Genomic DNA, 20133 nt, shown 5'->3' on the forward strand with positions numbered 1-20133 from the left:
TCAAGCAACAACCTCTTCATCGGATCCATAGCAGCAGCCTCTTTGGCTGTCATTGAAAAGAATGGCGCGTCAAATTGACTGATATCCTGTTTAATGAAGTACCCATGACGTGGAACGATTCCGCCCTTGCGGTCAGGGGTTAGGATGATACCAGCGCTCGCTATCCCATCTGTCCTTTGGAACTGGACAGTGCCCTGTTTTGACCTTGCTGATCATGTCCCATAGAGAGCCTAGGGAGGACGCTTCACCAGGGAATCGACATGCTGCACCGACAATGGCGATGGGCTCTTGTTTGTCCGGGCAGTTCATGCTATATTTTGTTTAAGTAGAGTGAAATGCAAGATGATTGAACTAGGTGGTTGGACCTCCGATTGTCTGTCTTGAAGGAACACGCTGTAATTCTCGGTTTCGAAGGCTGCTAATGTTTCTTCCCTCAAGGGCAAAAGTGCTGAAGGGGTTGAAATAGCTATACATATAGAAAGAATGCCTCGTGATAGGTGTAGAAAGGAGTGCAGCGGGCGGGGAGTATGCTTAAAACATTCCGGGTCAGAGAGGGGGGTGAAGTTAATAATATACATGCTTGGATAGGCCAATTGCATGCTGCCCTTGATGACCTATGGTACGAGCTCCGCTGTACAAAGTGTGGCCACTTCAATACGATTGTACGTGACGCGTTCCCCACTCCATCGCGTTGCGCAATGGATCGACAACGACACAATCTGATCTGGTCGGACGGCGATGTGCTGTATTAGGCGTACCACATGAGGACAACCGCCGTGCCCCGGATGGGTAAAGAGGCTCACGCTCGGGGCTCGGTTCGGCCCGTGTCCAAATCGGGAAGCCTTCCAGCGTGACAAGATGCAGCGGGGGTCTATTGCAAGGTTGTTGTCCGTACATGTAGTCTATTGTTCAACGAGTCTCTTCTCCAGAGTATGGTAGTAATCACCTTCAACTTTCTTCGTGCAAAATGCGGATTCTGTGTCTCCATGGTGCCGGCAGCTCGGGCGCAATTTTCGAAGCTCAGATCGCCAATTTGCAGCACCAGCTAGACCCAAGCATAGAGCTTGTCTTCACAGACGGACCATTCGAATGCGAGCGAGGGCCCGGTGCGCATTTCATCCAAACTCTGCCATGCGTCATTGACATTTTGCCAACAGGCGTTCCCGAATACCACCCAGGTCCATTTTTCACCTTCACCCAGAATTATGCACCATTTCATATGGCACGAGCGGTTGAATATGTAGAGGACCTTATCGCAGAGGAAGGACCTTTCGAGGGCATAGTCGGATTCAGCCAGGGCGCAGCTCTGACATTATCATATCTCTACCACCAGCAAAAGATCGGCAATGCACCAGGAGTCAGATTTGCATGCCTTTTCTCAACCACAGTACCAATGAGTTCAGACTGTACCATGGGAGATGAAATCATTTCGAATTTACGGGCTCTCGAATACAACATAGCGGATCGGTCAATTTGCAGCAGCGAAGACCTAACGATGGGAGAGCGAGAGTTCGTTACCGTACTACAGCAGACAGTTGTCGATGCAACTTTCGAAAATTCTCATTTCCCGCAGTTCGATATGGACATCTTGCGATGTGGAGAGCGCGATGCTGTTCCCTGCGTAATGTTGCCATCTTTCCTAGCGCAAAAGATTCAGATCCCGACTGTCCACGTGTGGGGACGAAATGACTCCCAAACCATGATCAAAATGGCCGAAGTAGCTCGGAGCTTATGCGACGATTCTCGAGTAAAGACGGTACTCCATACAGGGTTGCATGATGTCCCAAAGAGAGGGCCTGAAATCAAGGCGGTACTTCGAACGATTGACTGGGTTATGGCCCAGGCATAGATCCTATATGTATCCATGTCTAAGTAGACACCATGGAGGTTTCTTGATTTTTAAGTAGAAAGCATAATTGACTTCGTAGCACTACTACTGTGGCCCGCAATTCTAGCGACGTCAATATTCTACGTTTAAGATAGCTGTTCTTGATGTTCTACTTAATTCTAGCGTGTGTTTCCCCAAGAACCTAATTGGAGACAAAATGTAGGAGAAATAGAGCTATACCTTTTTACTGTATGGTTTTAGTCTATATAGGCTTATCGAGTTATCGCGGATCGATGTTACAATAAATGGTGCGGCGATAATTAACCAGGTAGCGCTGCCAATCTGATAGTGGAACACGCTTATGAACTATCTCTGTCTGTTTGCTTTTCTCGGTCCCACAGGTGGAAAGTTAAATACATCGTTCTGGTAGTCAAGAGTCGACAAGAATATTTTGTAGAGAAAGCTCATACTAGCACGGCTTGCTAATGAGGCTACCTTTACGCCCGCCCAGAATACATGTCCTGAAATGCTCATGCGAAACGTTCCTTGATTGCAACTTTGGGATGTTCAGTGCCAGTATGATGTCATCAAAGGCACCATCTCTCCAACAGTAAGCATGTGCTGCAATAAGCGAAGCTAAAGATACACTAGCTGGGAGAATTGTCCAGCATGAAGACGAAACCCGTTTAGAAGAGCATGTAGAGCGCCCCACGGGCTTCACTTGTGCAGAAAGTAGACTATTGGCAACGGATGAGGTTGCTCGTGGCTGCCGGCACGCCTACCATGAAGTTAATGCTGCATATTCGCCATACTCAACTCGCAGTGGCTAGCATACTCATTTTATTTCGTGCCATCGGGCCCAGCAGATGACGCAAGTGCATCGACATCTCCTGAATGGTCCGAGCTGAAAGTCGTGAGATCGTAGACTGAGGCGCAAGCTAGTTCAAGCCTCTCACATCTCAGGATGTGCGGGGTTATCAAGCATATCGTGGCCTTGTACTACGATCCATAGCGACTCCAGGTTATTATGATCGGCTGATTGCTTGAGTGTGATGTCTTCGCCGAGCTAGGTCCTCATGGAAGGGTGTTGGCAATCGGTTATGGTGCTAATGATCGCAGGATCGTGAGTTTCTAAACCAACTTTTTGCTGGGCTGGAAGATCTTTGTCTGCTTTCTGTTGACCGAGAAAGAGCTTAGTCGGTTGACTCCGGTTTTAGAATAGCATCGCGGCAGACATAAATTGCCGTGAAACGGTCCGACGACCAATTCGGTTGCTCCGTTTCCAATCCCTAATGTCCGCTTTGAACTAATTAGGCTCCGTTTCCAAGATGGAGATAGGAATGGAGTTGCTCTCGGTAAAACGGAGGTTCTGAACTCTAACGCGAGTACCTGTGGGCCTTAACCATCTCGGCTTAGCGCTCAGAATACTCCCATAATGTGCCATTTTCAGCGAGTTGGTTCGATTACTCTACAATCCTGTTTTGCTCCAAGCGGCTGTGTGAGCGGCAGCTAGACCCGTAGCGCTTACCTAGTACCTATATGACAGACAGCGTTGTGTTTTGTGCGCACGTCAGGTGAGCTGAAGCCGACGGCCTTCCAAATTGATGCTCCGCTTCACTTCCCGAAGCGTGGAAACAAGTGCCGTCCTGATAGGACTGTATCTTATTTGGCATACGTGCGGTTTGGAAGCTGGGACTATGGAGGCGAAGAACCTCTTCAATGAAACAGTCAAAAAAAGGATGCTGTATCTCGTCATACGTCCCAGCTCCTCCGCGATGGCTACCTATCTCTTCGAAGAGATTTTCGTAGTTTGCAGAGTATTTGAAGGGCTACTCATAGGACATACTACCATGGTAGCCCTCTACGTATTACTGCTTATATAAGCAGTGAGTAACTGAGGGTGAATAGGCGGGTATTGTAAGCGTAATGGTGATCTTCCTGGAGCTCGGCTCACTGGGATAATCCTTTGCGATTCGATCCGGACAGATGGATGGAGGAAGGTCTAGCAGCGCAGATGGCCGGCCAGCGTTCGTACACGCCATTTGTTGTAGGAATTTGAGGCTGTATCCGCTTCAACTTAGCACTTACGCAGGTCAGAATAGTGCCAGCAGAATCGGTCTATAGATACGATTTGACTGAACCTTCGACGGAAGTGGCTGTTTATGACTAGGAGTTTTTGGTTACACGGCCATTAGATTTCCATGTGGAGATGATAAAGCGGAAAGAAACGATAAAGCGGAAAGAAAAAGCCGGGTTAAGCAGTTCATCTTATGAATCACACATTCTCTCATTGTTTCAAGTGAGATCCTTTAAAGCTTCCTCGTTGAAGATGTTTACGTCGGGTGTGGTAATGTACGCAATCGCCTCGCGTGGTCGGCTTAGGCAGTACGCTCAGGTCATAGAACTTCGAGGTGGCTATGTGGGTGGACACGCAGTAGAGCATACACTCGTGGTCTAAGACGTGTCCTATATACGTGCTATTTTCAAGTCAAATTCTACACGTTAACTAGCTAGATCTTGTAGTTTACGCATTAGTACTTCTACTCTTCTATATTAAACTTGTTATCTTAATTATTATACTATACACAAAGCTCATATCTATCGCGCACTGTGATTATGATTTGACAAGGTGAATGCAGGTGACTTTCCGGAAGAATTGACCAGAAATCGTATGCAAGGATCAAACTGATTCGCGATAGTTTTGCATGGCATATGTGCTTAGAAACAACAATGCAACGTAGAAGGACAGTTAACCTTCCCAAAATAACCATTGTACTACGCTTGTACTGAAACCATACTCTCACCATACATGTTTGAGTGGATCGGCCATCTCAAGGCGTATTCTAGCGACTTGCAGCTTCCATCATCTCAGCCATGTCTGTGTAACCCTTCTCTTTCGCAAATTCTAGCGCAGAGATTTGGCGCCGCAACGCCTTAATGCTCGGATCCGCGCCTCGTTCCAGCAGTAGTGTGAGTTTGTCCAGTTGACCTCTGAGGACGACGTGGTGGAGCGGCGTGAAGTACTTTTCCGAAACGTAATTGACGTCAGCACCATGATCAATCAGCGCTTGTAACGTGGCTGTGCCGTTTTTCTGATAGCGAAGACCAATGGCGTAGTAGATGGCGTCTGCGTCCAGTTTGGCGCCATGGGACAACAATAAGTTGACTGCAGTGGCATCGGACCGCTTCGACGCGTAGTCAAGCGCCGTGGCACGTTGAAGGCAGGATCCTATGGTGCGTCTTTCTGAACTGACGCTTGGATCTGCGCCGTGTTCGAGCAACCAGCCGAGCGAAATTTCATATTCGACGGCGAGGCTACTTGCCTGTGAGAGGTAATTTTGATTGTGTTTGTATTTCAAGCTTACTGGACAGTGGCAAAGTTTGTCTCAGTGGAATTAACATCCCAGCCGAAATCTAGCAGCAGTTGGAGGATAGCAGGCTCCTGTCTTGCAAGAAAAGTAAGGCATGAGCGTGAGTTCAGTGTTGCACCTAGGGTCAAGAGTCGTGCGATGACTTCTTGGGATGATGCAGGTATTGCTAGCTCAAGGCCTCCATTCAGCTCTTTCTGTCGTTCTCTCATACTGACAGGGCTCGGGGTCAAGTTTGATTCAATCAGTCGGGTTGGCCCATGCATATAGCATCTTGCAAAGCACTAGGAAGGCAACTTTTCATGTTGGTGGTGCTCAAGTAACGGCCAGTGTGGGTATGTCGGAAAGTTTGATGAACACCGAACAAGGCCTTTGCGTTGGGTCGCTTCTTAGCTCGAGTTAATATAAAGGCAGCAGCGCGGCACAGTCGGCCACGTCATACTGCATCTTTCGCAAGCTGTGATGACCTTTTAGCAGATGGTGATAAATTTGGCCTCGTATGCTCTGAGAGGGAGGATCCTGGTAGCTTACCAATCATATATGTTATATGCCTGCCGATCCAAGTGTAATGATCCATGTAAACAAGAAGAAAACAGTTTTTGCATTATGAGGTTTTATAGCAAAGCAATGATGATAATGATGAGACCAAATACTAGAACTCCACCCAAAATTGCTGTGCGTAAGCGGGAATACAAAGAGAAGCCTCAACGTTCAGCACCCTCAAGACTATTTATGAATTGTGAAAGGCTCCATCACCATGAAATCTTCATTCCTGCCACTCATCGCGGTAGACCTCCCGAGTCTCAACCCACAAGACAGCCAAGCGCGTGGCTTTGGCTCTTCGAGAGGCTTTCTCAACATGTTCGGGGTCTATTTTGAACAAAACTCTACCTGCCGAAGTTCTTTGTAGAACCTGCCTCGTGGCACCTGCTGTGTAGATAACCTCATTCCATCTTCCGTCCTCCGCAATCTTGGGCATAATACTCACTACCACCTCTTTCATCTTCTGCCATTGGACGGGATATCCTTCCGGGCCATCAGCTGAGTTCCTATCGGGACGTATGAGAAAAGCTCGAACGTGTTCGTCACCAAGCTCCTGTGCGAACCTCGTGAAAGACATCTGCGTTGCGCGTTTTGGTCCCTTTATGCCATCCCGGATTCCATTAAGTACTGTCCGTTCAAAAATGGCCTCCTGTGTGTCTTCACCTCCTATCAACGACTGATCCGTAACGAACGAGATATCCTCCCAATAATGTCCCATGTATACGCCTTTACGACTTATGATTGCTAACACGGTACAACCTTTCAACTCTATGGCCGCTACACTTCGCTTTTGTTTGAAGTCCTGGAAGAGAGCAGTGTTCATATCGATTTCCTCTTTCACGCCTTTTTCATCATGCACAAATTCCCATACCGCAGGAACCGCATCAGCCGTTTCCTTCATGATGAACTCTTCCTCGTGTCCTGGCTCAGGCAGGCTCATAGTACGTCGAATGAGAAAGACATTGTCGACACTCTTGGCTGGAATAAGACTGCGGCGCTGATGACTATCTGACCGTCGTGGAGCACTGCATATTTCTCGCTGAGCTCGTGGAAATGTATTTCGGGTCGCATTCTCACGTTGGTCGAGGATGTCATTGTCGTAAACGGCTTTGATATGTCTTGGTGTTTTGCCCATTATAGCAGGCACTGCGAAATCTTCGAATCAGCAATTTCTTCTCACCACACGATAGAGTACATACCAGCGACAAGATCAGCGGAGATCAACCACGCTGCTAGGAGCAGCGGCAAGTAGATGAGCTTCATCATTCTGCAGGAGCTTGTGACTTTGGATGAAAAGTGTCGTAGCCGTATGAGTAACTGCTTTATGGATTCTATGCAGATGTGTACTGTTCTTAAATATACCAGAATGATTTGCGGTCTGAGCGGCCATCTTGTGGATCAGTGATGATACTCGTACGAGTAGCGTAAGGCTCACACATGAGCGCCCCAACCATGCCATGCCTAGGTACTCACCTCAGCCCACGACCATTAACTCTCCTACAAGATGAGTCGCTATTCCTGGCTGCACCAATCATTCACAGCCTCCAATGGTCACTAGCTTAGCGCTCGGGGCCTTGGCGCACGGCGTGGGAACTTTAAAGACCACCTGCACCGTGCCGTAATGGTCCTGAAAACCTCGGGCCCTCGATTTCTTTGAAAGTATTTTTCTACATCATCTCATCCAACCGCCAGACACCTAGTTCAACCACGCCACAATGCTCACCAACCGCACGCTTCAGGACTCTGTACACGATGACGACCTGGACTCGATTCAAAGGATTCTGACCGGAATGCCACCCGATCAAGCGCAGTGTGAGCTCGATGCTGGTCTGGCCCTAGCGATGCCTAAAAATTCACTGGCGACGATTGAACTTTTACTACGACTGGGGGCGAAACTGAACAATGCCTCGTTCGATGCCGCCTTTGCCAGGGAGGAGACTGCTGTGTTTAAACTCTTGATTGATTCGGGGTGGGACATCAATTCATCGCCGTCACAGCTCAATGGTCTATAGTAAGTGGTGCATCATACCGTGACGAATCTCTATTCATAGAAACACAGTTACGCCCTCGAAAGCGAAAATTTGCTCCGTTGGCTACTAGAACATGGTGCAAACCCGAATGTCATATCTCCAAAGCTGCCGGGTAGTTGTTCACACCCGGGAACCCCGCTGATGGATGCAGCAGAGCTCTCAGACCCCACGGCGCTGCGAACACTGATTGCGCATGGGGCAACATTGCATCCCGAGATTTTGTTCTACGCCATCGGACTCCGCCACAATTCGAACGGCACAGCTACCATGGAAGCGCTAATTGAACACGGCGCGGACATCAACTATGTGTCACCGCGACGATCTACACCTCTGTATGCAGCGGTGCGTGTCTGTGATGAGGAGAAGATTAGGTTCCTGCTGGCGCGCGGCGCAGATCCGCATCTGAAGGTTGCAGATGGGCACCTGTCTGCCTTGGAGTATGCCAGGAGACTGGGGCGCACGCATTTGGTCAGTATCATGGAAGCTGCTGGAGGAGATAGCGCGCCTTGAAACACTGTTTGCGTTCGAGACATTGGGCCAGTTACGACGAAGGATCGATTTCTGGGTACTGCCATAGAGATATGGCACTTTTCAATTCGTTTGGCACATACTCAGCTACATGTAGGAACACTTACATTGTATGGAAACTACGCAACCTGTCTGCAGCCCATATGAATAGCACCCTGCATCGTGCGTAATATTCATATCATACTGACCTGTTCCGCACATAGGTTACATCTTTCTCGCTCTTCCTCATCCTGTGTGTATCCTCATTCAGTATGTTTTGGAACTGCGACCTAAAGTTTTAGCGCTTAGTGCGGTTCATAACCCTGCATTACCTCTTGCCGCGCGTGATTTCATGACTATGGGCGGCAACAAAGGCACAGTTCGAATCGCCATCATTTCATGGAACAAGCCTCTAGAAACAGCAACACTGCATGCTCAGCCACGATCGCAGCATCAGATGGGGTAGACGACAGTGAGACATGCTGTAGACGCACGTATCGCCGGTGCTAGTGGAAGGCACGATGGAGGCGTAAGGCAGACTAGAGAAAGACACTGCAAAAGCATGCGGCGAAGGAAAATCGCAGGACTGACCGAAACGTAACGATGTGCGTACTTAAAGAGCGAATATGCTCGTATTAGTCTCACATACTTCACAATTCAACCTTTTGCATTCACCCCCATCAAGGTCCATCATGGTCCGACTCTTCTTCTCTTTGGCCATTGGAGCTCTGTTAGCAACCTCTGTAGCCGACGTTTTCACATTATCCCTTGGCGATATCAACCAATACTCCGCTTCACTGGTAATTGATAACTACAATTTGATGACATAATCCTACGTATTAATGAAATCAAAGGCAACTACACCAACACTCACAGGGTCCCGTGTGATCTTTACCGATGCTGCAGGCTCCGCCGGTGGCGTTGACGCTGTTCTGTCAGAGGAGCTACGCGGCAACATACAAAAAGCAATATCGAATGACTGCAAAACCGTTGACAGCCCATGCATCAATAAGATGAGAGATCTTTTGATCAATCCGCATACCGAGCTGGAGTCTCGGCAGGTAGTAGCTGTGATAGCGGGACTAGTCGCCCTTGCTAGTATGATACTACCTATGATCATACTCGATGGAAATCGTGAACTAGGTGTACCTATTGCTATACATGTGCCGCCTACGCAGATGGGTCCAGCTGCATCTGCTGCAGAGGCGGCTACGTTTGCTGTAGTCACTGGTACGGGCGCCCCGTTTGTCACGGTCACTTCGAAGCCACATGTGACATCGGCAGCAGGGTATGTTACAGCCATGAATTCTCTTTCTGATATGCGATCTGACCAACTACAGGCCGGACAAACCAAGAGCTACACTTCTCAGCACACCTCAAGATGGACATCCGGAGGGCGACTTCGCTATTTACCTTTCTGATGACCTCGCTAAGCGTCTTACTGAGATGATCGACCGAAGTCAGCAATGCCCAGCTGCGGTTGGCAAACCTGGTGCAAAGGAAGCTCCAGTCAAAGGCCAGGCGGGACAAGATGTGATTGAAAATATCGGTGCCATCATATGTGCAGCGCAGTCACTGGTCCTCAATGCGCTTTCTGGTGGTCCATTCAGCGATCTGACTTCACTTACGGGCAAACAACCAGCCTGGGCGTCCTCGGGCCTGGTGGATGCAGTTTCAGCCGTTACGTCATTCGCAATAACGCAAACCAAAGCCTTCGGTGTAGGGGAGACAGGCGCGACCACCCTAGCGATTTATTCGGTATACCTCGCCTACCTCAAGATCCACGAGGGTAAGGCTCTGGGGTTGGTCAATTGGATCCCTGGAGTGAACTTCAAGGGCACGATTCCACAATCAACACTTCCCAACATGGCTCCTGCAACAACTATCTCCGCAAGTTCAACCACCACCGTGGAATGTTCGGCCTCGTGTGCTATGGTTGGCAGAATGAGAGATTGCAACACTGTGTGTCCTACGCCGACAGGCGATCCTGATTCCAGGCCAACAGCTTATGCAATCAAGACCATCGCCCTGGAGCCCTGGCATGTGCCTCCGCAGATCCCGATCCAAATACCCATCGGCATATGCCCACCACCACCGAACAATGCAACCGACTTTCCGGTTGAGCTGTTCAGCAACGTCTACTCCAAGTTCTGCGCCGAGGTCGGGGATGCGAAGGAAAGTGTAGTCCGAGCTGTAGACGCGAAGGGGAATTCTCCTGCGCTCACATCGAGACTACGCCGGTGGCTCAGGAGAGCTAGTCCTAACGATAACGACAAGTATAAGGGTTATGTGTTCACACTGTCGCGTATCCTTCGCGCAGGAAGTTCAGCAACGTGCTCAACGACGTGCGCCCAAGCCTTCGATCAGCTCAGCCACCAGGATAGCTGCAAGAGAGGGGATGACAAGAATTCAATTGCACAGACGGGTTTTCTGGATGCTAGGTGCGCTTCGTACGCGTTTAGCATCGAGGTTCCAAAGCCGCCAGAAGTAAAGGCGAAAATTGAGTGCAGGAGTTCAAAAGGTCACTTCGCGGCGCCAAAGTACGACGGCGCTGGAAAGCCTAGCGTCGAGACTGCGATTAAAGAGTGGTGCACCAGCAACGATCAGACGTACCTCAATTCAGACAGGGACGAACGGTATGGAAGATTTGACATAGCGCAGCTAGGCGTGCCAAAACGCAGCTCATTCTGGCCTCACGTCAATCTGGCCTCGTCCGACAAGAAAGCTGTCGTTGTCAAGGGACAGTGCATTTCAGCGTTCACAGACGGCTTGAAAGAATGCGATTCTGAATCGGACAAGACACACGGTTTCACTGCTGTGGTCGGCACTGCTAAATACTCCCTCGAGCTCAGCGGTCTCGTTGCAGAAGGTAATCCACCGTGGCAAGGAAGTGATAAGTTATCCTTTCCGCCCTCCGAATACCAAAGCCGATACAACGGTGCAATCGACAACGGCGATCCATGGGGCGTAGGATGCGACCCCCCGAACAGAGATCCCGGGCATAAACTCTATCCAGATGATATAGACAAGGCGATAAATTACTTCTGCGTCGATGGCGGCGCGTTGAAGAATTTCCAAAACGGTCTCGCTTGGACTGGCATGATTGATTACCCACCCAAAGGACAAACACAGTTCTACGATAACGGCAAGGGCAAGTCGTCGCACTTGGCGATAGGTGCTGAGCCGCTGAATTTGAAGGATGGGAAGCGGCCGTATTTTGATAAGAGAGCTTGCGAGTAAGTATTGATAGTCTCTGCAGTGCGCTTGGACCTGTTACTAACATAGACTTAGTGGCTACGACTGGAAACTGGGTGCGGACGATTGTCGATATGCGTTCCGGAAAATATTGGGCCAGTGCAATGACAAGGATGATAGGTTCAATGCGGGAGAGTATAAGTACCGATGCGTGAATTACAAGATGTGGTTAGTAAATGTGTGAAAGTTGCGGTAGATGGAAAGGGCGAGCAGACCTTCGAAGGACCTTACAGATGAGTGTTTTTCCCGAAGGTTTCATATCTTTGCACACCCAATTAGCGTTTCTATCCTTTCAGTTATACATGTTGGATCAGATGGCTGTTCGTGGTGAGAGATCGATGAACATGACGCAGGACTTCAATGTGGTCATGTAGAGTTTCGAAGACCGTCCTGAGTAATTGCGGGTACTTGAGTCGTCAAGATGAAGTTTTTCGATGAAGAGTAGTAGACATTATAGCTTGTCCATTGATCAAATACATACATCCAATAGACCCAACTCCGTTTGATGCATTTTGGATATCTTTGGAAGTCGTCTCATATCAAGATCCAGCATACTGCATGTATGCAACTCTCGAGAGAACTTCTCCAATACGAGAGCTCGCGCAGGTCCGAAGTAACCCCAGGCCAACGGATTTGTGAACCACGTTCACGATTGAAAGTAAAAGATCGTCTCCGTGAAGATGGGAGTGGCAGTCCAAGCTTCACTTGCAGTAGTTTGCTGGGAAGCTTCCCTTGACGCCTCCAATTTCGCCCTCCCACCAATCCTGAGAGCTCTCTGTCTTTTTCACAACCCGGATGCGGTCGCCTTCTCTGAACGACAAATCACCAGCCGTATGACTGTCGAAATCGTACATGGCGGTAACGTACTCGGACTGGAAAGAGCCGATCTTCTTAGGCGGCGGTGGCGGCGGCTTCTTCTTTCCTGCCGCGGGATTTGGTGACGTGGAACCGTTGGAGCCGTTGGACCGAATCTTGGAGACGCCAGTGAAGTAGTCACTGTGGCCGTTGGTGCTGTTGGAGTAAGACGAGTCGTGTGAGGCGGTTGATGTCCTGCGACCGAACTGCTCTAAGCTTGGAGTACCCAGGTGCGGTGAGCTCGAAGGGATCCTGGGCTTCGTGGCACTCAGTGAGCTGTACGAAGGCTTGCTCGAGAGGTTCAGAGGTGGTCCGTTTTCGGCTGGGGACTGCAGTGTCGATGAAGGCCTGGCATTTGTACGAGTGATCGTCGGCACCGACTCACTGCTGGGTGCTCTTCCGCCGCGGCCGGGAATGACCTTGTTTCTGAGGCCGAGACCAGTCAATGTTTCTCCCTTGTCAGGCAGTCGCATGGGCTGTTGCACTGCCTTGCCCGTCTTCAACAAGCCAAACTCGGACTCCATCTCCTTCCGTAAGGACGTGAAGCTGGAGTCCCATAAGGGTATGACCTCCTCTGGCTCAGGTGGCGGGTCAGGATAGCCCTGTTCATGCGAGTACTGGTGCAGTACAGTGTACAGGTTTCCGATCAGGTTGTTCTGCAGTACGATCTGGTTCGCCAGCAGATGCGGGAGGATGGAGAATGTTGCTGCGTTCAGCTTGGGCAGGCGGTCGCGGAGGTTCTCGTCGGCAAGCTGGTAGGCGTGCGACGAGCGCTCGAGATCAGCCTCATGTTTGCTGAGCGCAACGTTGTCGCGGTCGGAGCGCGTCTTCTTGTTTTGCAGGGCTTCGCAGCGGCTCTTGTAGCGTTCGTAGTCAACCTGGAGGGGGCCGCGTCAACACTGGCAGTGGCACAAGGGGCAACAAACCCACCTTTGCGTCCTCTCGCTTCTTGATGGCCTTCTTCATGGGCTTCAGTGAGTCTCGCGCAAGCTTTGCGGGTATGATCAACTTGCGGTCAATGTCCTTGACCTCCTCCATCATGTCTGTCTTCAGCTCCGCGAAGGCCGTCTGCAAGGCTGCAACGCGCTCCAGCGTCGCAGGTGGCGTCTCGACAGCTACATGTGAGCCTCCCGCGCTTCCCTCGCCGCCCAATGGCTTGTAGAGGAGGTGAAGGTACTCGACAGCGGCCAGCTGGTGGTTGAGAATGTTCGTCCAGGCATCGCGCCATTGCTTCGAGGATTCCTCGAGCTGCGCAGATGATAGTTAGTCAAGCACATTTAGGTTGCTACGACACCATAACATGATTTCCGGCGAGGCATGCACACGTGCAGCGCTTTGTTCGGGCGTTGCGCGTCGACTGGAAATTGTTGGGTTGCTGGAGCCCCGCCAGTTCATGCCTGTGCAACCACCCTCGCAGCTGCCGTTGTGGGATATATAACTCACATACCTTCTCGAGCATAGATTCCGAATCGTTGAAGTCGTGGAGCATGGCCTCAACATCGGCCTCATTGGGCGTCCTTTTCAGGAAGCGCCCAAAGGTGCGCTGCGCCCGCTGCATCTTGCAAAATGGCCGCGACTTGGGTGCGTGTAGTTGGCGGTGGTCGCGGTTGCAGGAGAATTAATTATCTGAGGTCGAGCAGCTCAGGACGGGCTCTGGAGTGCTAGCTGCGCCGAAGCTAGCAGAAAGTGGCTGTGTATGTAGCTGGTAGGTAAAAGCGACAGTGGTGCCCGGGATCAGGCAGAGGGCCCCGCGTTTCAAGGCCCAAGGTGCCATCCAGCGGTACACGAGCTGATCGCGTCAGCACCAACACGCCGCTGTACCATGTCTGCCGGCTTCCGAGTGATTGCGTGTCCAGCTGGGCAAGGAGCAAGGAAGAGTCTCCGTCCGGCCTGCAAACCGCCTCAGGTGAAGCCGCTAAATCACGTGCTTTCGCGAGGCGGACGGCGCGAACAATCTTGGAAGGCGCGACTGTCCCGCTCTGGTCACGACTCCACGCCACAATCACACCTCTCCCGCTGCGTCGCCGACCCCATGTCGACCCGCACTTCCACGACGCGTCCCAACTACACGTCGACGCGATGACAGCCCCTCTGCGCAGCACTCCCCACTCCACTGCACTCCCCGCCTCGCAGACAGCGCCCGTCGCGGAATTTCGCTGTCTCTTCACGCACGATGTCAGACGAAAGCAGAAGAGATGGCAGGATGGCTACCTCAAATTTCACACGTTCAACAACCGCGTCATGGTGACCGACCAGGCAAGAAATCACATCGGCGACACATACTGGAAGGAAAGCAATGAGCTACAGGAGGGCGACGAACTCAGTCTGGACAAAGGCGTGCTGGTCGAGGTCGCAGAGGCCATGGGCATCACACAGACTGACCTGGCATCAGTCGTGGCGAAGAAAAAAGACCCACCAAAAGAGCCTCTTGCCAGACCCACGCCTTCTGCGTCCACCCGGCCATTCCAGCGGCCGACGTCTGTGGCACCAAGCAATGTAGCCCGAACGGGAGCTCAGCTGCGGCACAAGTCGCTGAACACCCTCCTTGGCACACCTAAAGGACCCGTCGGGAAGGCGATGCCTATGAAGTCCCCGTACGAATCTAGGATGGAGAAGCAGAAGGAGAATGATCTGGCAGAAGAGAGGGCACCAAAGCGGCAAAAGATTGCTGAACATCAAACAGGGTGGAGGGCTTCAAGTCCAGTACACGGAGATGAGTCCTCACCGGTCAAACGTGTACCATTATGGGCCAAAACTGCAGATGCGAGGACTGTCCATGCGCCCCACGCAGCCATCTCACGGCCTTCCAAAGCCATCACCATTTCCTCAGAGTCTGATCCCTCTGTCATTTCATCCGACGTGACACTGCCCAGTACACCCGCAAAACCCGTCGAATCGGTGCCAGCGCCACTTTTGATCTCTGCTTCCGTGATTCGGTCCAGCGAACTTGCGGAACCAGCGACTGTCCCACTAGAGACCCCAAAGGCCACAAGACCGAGGATTCCCCTACCTAAGAAGAAGTCAGTTGAAACACCCAAGCGTCCAGCCCCAAATTCGTCTCCGCCAGTCAGCGCGTCCAACCGTCTCATGAATGTGGACTTTGCCGTTCAGCCCGTGCAAGCACCAGAAAAGAAACCCTCACCGGCCCCTTCGCCGCCCCGCGTTACGAAAGGAAAGGCCTTGCGATTGTCGACTGGCGTCAAACGTGGGACTCTTCTATGCCAGACGATATCCAGACCGGCCTCAAGATCCGGTAGTGAGCTCAGGGCCTCGTCTTCAAGGTCGAACAATTCCAAGGTGTCACGGATACGCAGCAAGGACTCGTCTCCTGCCATACTAGAAGAACGAATTATTGAGCAAAGAAGTGACGGCCTGGTACCATCAAGGAGTCCTCCAGCGAAGAAAGCAATTCAACGGTCAGGCCTGGTCGAACATGAAGTCAATTCAAAGACGGCCGAAGATCGCACTACTGTGCTCTCTCCACAGGCACCGGGAGATGTCTTTGATGACCCTGAGATTACTTATGGCCTCATGGACCAGCAGCTCCTGATTGCGTCTTCGCCTGCGGAGACAAATCGACCACCGCTATCGCCTGTGATAAAACCACCAGTAATGAAATCCATTGCGAGAGGGGTTGTTGAAGAAAAGCCGAAGGCCCAACCTCCCGAGAGGGAGGATCAAGAAGTTGTAGCCACCGAGCCTATAGAACCAAAACCGCCCGTTTCGAAGAAAGCGAAGAAACAAACTGCGAAGAAAGCAACGGAAACTCCTCAGACAATGCCTCCCCTATCGCCAACTGTTCAACCCGTACTCAAGCCTCCAGAGCCACGCTCAAGAGATATTTCGCCCGCGCATACTGATACGTACGGCGCGCGATCACGAACCAGCTCGACATCTTCTGCCAAAAAACATTTTTCCACAGGCGGCTTCCCAAAGAGAGCAAAGCGTATCGCAAAAGAATCCGCCGCAACAACACCCATCGCTGAAGCCCCAGCCCTAGCTCCAGCGCCCCCTGAGGAGCCAGTGGCTTTGCCGCCATATCCGCTACGAAGTGGGAAGAAAGAACCATTAATGAGCACAACTGAGCTCGCTGCTCTCTTGACCAAACCCAGGAAGCGCACACGCGCTGAAGATCCGATCGAAGATGACCCACCACCCACAGGCAAATCGCCAGCTCGAAAGATGAGGCGCGTGCGGAGCGAGAACGACGCACCAATACCGAGCACAGCTGATGACTGGGAGAAGCGCAATTTACCCAGAACATCAAGTGATCAGGCGGAAGTAGAGGATTTGCCAGCGCCAGCTCTAGCCCCCGCACTCAAGAAGAAGTCCTCGGGCCTCGCGGCGTTGGTCAAGCGTACGGATCCGCGCAAGAAGTTCCAGCGCACCCAGAGTTTGAATGTCGAGACGAATCTAGCGCCTGTGGATGAGCCTGATTTGCCGAGTCCGGTGATTGATACTGATGTTGGACCGTGGAGTACGGAGGCTTTTGATTTGTTCGATTGGAGACCGCCGGGTAGGGAAGAGGTGGTGACTTGAAGGAAACACAATTGATGACGAATGGGATGTATCATTACGAATCACACTTTTTGAGCAGGTGATGATGGGCATCATCGCTACTCAGCGATGATTCATGACATGATAGATGTTGTCAAGAAATACACAATTCTCGCGCCACAGCGCACGATTCTAAACATCCAAGTTGCTATTCTTGGCTTTTCAGTGCTCGTGTGCCACATTTCCTCTCCTTGTGCTGCCGAGACTCATTCATAATGTCGTGGGATTTGAAAAAAAGCTACACCGACTTGACAAATGACATATACCCTGGCCCCGCTCCTTTCTTGCTACCTCTCACAGATAGCATCGTCTGACTCTTAAATCTCGCACATATAACATACATCGCGATATTCTCGCCCAAAGTTCTGCCAGACATCAATATGCGCAGTGTTCGTTTTTGGATGGGAGAAGAGGGAGAAGCGAATCACTTTGTCTCTCGACGTCATTCTTGGTTCGTACTCTGAGAGAGGAGGGAAAAGTACTGTTACAGGAAATCTAGACGAAGAGGGGGTGTTTATATATCTCTCGTACCGACAACGCAAGTGCGGAAAGCGCACACGCTAAGCAATAATGTTTGTTGAGCACAGAGAGAGATGGGTCTTGTAGATCGTGCTTTTGAGCTAGGAACATCCGCACTTCCTTTGGCTGCTTTCCGTCTTTTCGGAGGCTCGCTGGGACATTCATGCTCTCTTTGAGGTCTATATTTTGGAAAGTAAAGGGGAGAGGCACAAGGCATGATGACATCTACGCTGTGTTAAGCGGTTTCTTGTTTTTTGGGGGAGTGCGCGGGGATAGTCATCGATGCTCGTTTTGAAAGGTGCGCCAGGATAGTCGTGAGTTTTTTGGAGGTTTCGATTTTAAAAAGTGGAGATGGAGAGGAAAAGGACATGATGACGCAATAGGGTGTATTTCGGTGGGAAGAGTAGAGGCGGGTGTGTTGGGGAGGAAAGTGGTGGCAGAGGGAGGGTATATATACCCGATCTCAGCGAAGCCAGCAAAACCCATGACCACTGGGTCTTACTATCTCAGCGAAGCACTCGTGCATCACGAACCGAACCCATTCAATTCGGAACATGTGGCATGGATTGAGCGTTATTTTCGTATCACTGAAAAGACGCCAGACAAAAATACGTCCTCTTCATCATGATGTTTGAGAGAAGAAGAGGCATAAGCACCCAAAATTGCTCACTTTTTGGTATCTGAAGAGGGGTGCTGTGTGGTGAGGAGAAGGAGTGATGAGAGAAGTCATATATGTAGTCGCTCTCAAGAGGAGGAGCAGGGAAAACCATAGGTGTAGTGTTTGGTATTTGGAACAAGGCAATGCATGCAACGTAATTCTTCATTTCTTTTGTCCGGGAGATGTGAGATGAGGCACCGTTTTTCGTATCATCTCTCGAGCGTTGGAAAAAGTCATGGCAAGTTCAGGCGCCTTTTTTTGTCTCCGAAGAGGATTGGTGCTGTGTTGAGAAGTAGAAGAAGTGGTGAGAGAGGTTGTATACATACACTAATTCAGAGAGGCCGGCGAAACTCATTGCTACTGGGTCTTGTCGTTTTGGAACGAAGCAAATCATCAATCTTGACCATCCAGGTTTCGTTTTTGGGAGAATGGGAAGGGAAAGACATGCACCAAAAATTGCTCACTTTTTTGTGCCCGAAGAGAAGTGTTGTGTTAAGGAGAAGGAGAAAGAGAAGTGTTAGGCCGGGGAAGGTGGCATATATACACCATCTTGGAGGAGGGGCAAGGAAGAACAGAAGTACTTCTCTTGATCATTTTGAAACAAGACACTCACAGTCATACAAGATAGCGAGCTTGATTTTGAAGTCTCATTAGAATCCGACAACTCCCAGGCATGAATGACTGAGACTCGTTTCTGTTATATCAGCAGAATCTACTGAACATAATCTGGGACTGTACGGAGGCTTCAAAGACTGGCCAAACATAAGCCGCTATGATCTCCTATATTCGACACCAACATTCATCTCAATTCTTTCTTTTTTTGATGCGAGGCTTAACTTTGTGGAGGAAAAGAGCCTGTTCGTGGCTGAAGTATTTATGTGTAGACTGGCTCACGCTCATGTGCTTACTCGGTTGATCTTTTGGGTCGAATTCCGGAAAGCGTATCTTTGTACAGATAATTACATTGAGACTGTACATATACCTGAGCTGATGCCTGCAGGCGGACGCAGAAAACGAGACATGCGATTAAGGAAGTGTGTCTTTTTGGGTCTTGATTGCAATCGTTGATACTGCTGGCAGAGACCGCAAAGGAAACATCAATTGCTTGCGTCATCACTTTTAACAAAACGGCAAGATTGAGTAGCTCGCAGCAACATGGATATCGACCTGGTCGCTTTTTCGAGAGCAGGATAGAACATGAACCTGTCATCCGAAGGTTTTGGACTTGCGATCTCTTTGAATGCGTGATAGAAGAAAGAAGTTCAGAGGAAGAATCATCAATTTTTATACCCATCTTCCAACTCGCGACACGCACATGACCAGAGCGTCGAAGCGTTTTACGACATAAGCTGTGCCGATTGCTACCTTTTGAAACACGGTTAGCAAACCCCAGGGAGATTCATGGCAAGGTTTCGGTCTGCTTTTGAGAAATCCGCACAGCACAAGGCATGATGATGTTGCGTAATTCTTTTGGTCGAGGGATAGACACAGATGGTTCTGAGACATGATTTTGGACAGATTTCCTCGGAAGTTTGTGTTGTAAAGATTGAATATCGAGAGGGAAGATAGACTAGAAACTGTGAGGTGCCGTTCGAATATAAACCATTTGCGTAAAATGTCTGGCCTGAAGCGGAGAGATGTCGGTGCCTCCCGGGACCCAAAGACCCATGCGAAATCCACATGTTTCCTTGAATCTCAGAAGTAGAGAGAGGAGAACATCACCCTTCTTGTGCAATGATTTTTGACGGATTGCCTAAGTACAGGAAAAAGCACAACTTCATGGGGAATTATACCGTATGTTTCTCATGGGCAGTTCGCGTTCTTGTTTTTCGACACCCTCACCACCTAGAAAACTCATTCTCTCGCATGGGTAGAACTTAACACAGGTTTTGATTCCCAAACAAACAGCAAACATATACCTTGGAGTATGTCTTTTTGAGAAGCGCAGCGCCCACATCATGCAGGCATATTGTTTTTGGTTTTGGAAAAGCACAATTACACATGCATTTCCTG

General features: G+C 50.2%; 7 protein-coding genes across 7 annotated transcripts; 4 read left to right on the forward strand and 3 right to left on the reverse strand.

Moving 5' to 3' along the window:
* Positions 1–967: 967 nt before the first annotated feature.
* On the forward strand, positions 968–1397 carry SNOG_12898 (hypothetical protein; the record flags this gene model as incomplete). Its single annotated transcript, XM_001803062.1, has 2 exons — positions 968–1357; positions 1389–1397. 2 exons carry the CDS (start codon positions 968–970, stop codon positions 1395–1397), a joined length of 399 nt encoding a protein of 132 aa, XP_001803114.1.
* Positions 1398–4671: 3274 nt separating this feature from the next.
* SNOG_12899 (hypothetical protein) lies at positions 4672–5408 on the reverse strand (the record flags this gene model as incomplete). The annotated part of the gene is made up of 2 exons (XM_001803063.1): positions 4672–5143; positions 5194–5408. 2 exons carry the CDS (start codon positions 5406–5408, stop codon positions 4672–4674), a joined length of 687 nt encoding a protein of 228 aa, XP_001803115.1.
* Positions 5409–5962: 554 nt separating this feature from the next.
* Positions 5963–7005, reverse strand: SNOG_12900 (hypothetical protein; the record flags this gene model as incomplete). The annotated part of the gene is made up of 2 exons (XM_001803064.1): positions 5963–6747; positions 6939–7005. The coding sequence occupies 2 exons, from the start codon at positions 7003–7005 to the stop codon at positions 5963–5965; spliced, it is 852 nt and encodes a 283-aa protein (XP_001803116.1).
* A 449-nt stretch (positions 7006–7454) lies between these two features.
* SNOG_12901 (hypothetical protein) lies at positions 7455–8279 on the forward strand (the record flags this gene model as incomplete). Its single annotated transcript, XM_001803065.1, has 2 exons — positions 7455–7750; positions 7799–8279. The coding sequence occupies 2 exons, from the start codon at positions 7455–7457 to the stop codon at positions 8277–8279; spliced, it is 777 nt and encodes a 258-aa protein (XP_001803117.1).
* Positions 8280–9454: 1175 nt separating this feature from the next.
* SNOG_12902 (hypothetical protein) lies at positions 9455–11516 on the forward strand (the record flags this gene model as incomplete). Its single annotated transcript, XM_001803066.1, has 3 exons — positions 9455–9564; positions 9617–10065; positions 10282–11516. 3 exons carry the CDS (start codon positions 9455–9457, stop codon positions 11514–11516), a joined length of 1794 nt encoding a protein of 597 aa, XP_001803118.1.
* A 716-nt stretch (positions 11517–12232) lies between these two features.
* Positions 12233–13944, reverse strand: SNOG_12903 (hypothetical protein; the record flags this gene model as incomplete). The annotated part of the gene is made up of 3 exons (XM_001803067.1): positions 12233–13264; positions 13317–13634; positions 13834–13944. 3 exons carry the CDS (start codon positions 13942–13944, stop codon positions 12233–12235), a joined length of 1461 nt encoding a protein of 486 aa, XP_001803119.1.
* A 521-nt stretch (positions 13945–14465) lies between these two features.
* On the forward strand, positions 14466–16925 carry SNOG_12904 (hypothetical protein; the record flags this gene model as incomplete). The annotated part of the gene is made up of 2 exons (XM_001803068.1): positions 14466–15591; positions 15808–16925. The coding sequence occupies 2 exons, from the start codon at positions 14466–14468 to the stop codon at positions 16923–16925; spliced, it is 2244 nt and encodes a 747-aa protein (XP_001803120.1).
* Positions 16926–20133: the final 3208 nt, after the last annotated feature.

Source organism: Parastagonospora nodorum, assembly GCF_000146915.1.
Source record: "Parastagonospora nodorum SN15 chromosome Unknown scaffold_24, whole genome shotgun sequence".
In the NCBI taxonomy this organism is placed as follows: Eukaryota; Fungi; Ascomycota; class Dothideomycetes; order Pleosporales; family Phaeosphaeriaceae; genus Parastagonospora; species Parastagonospora nodorum.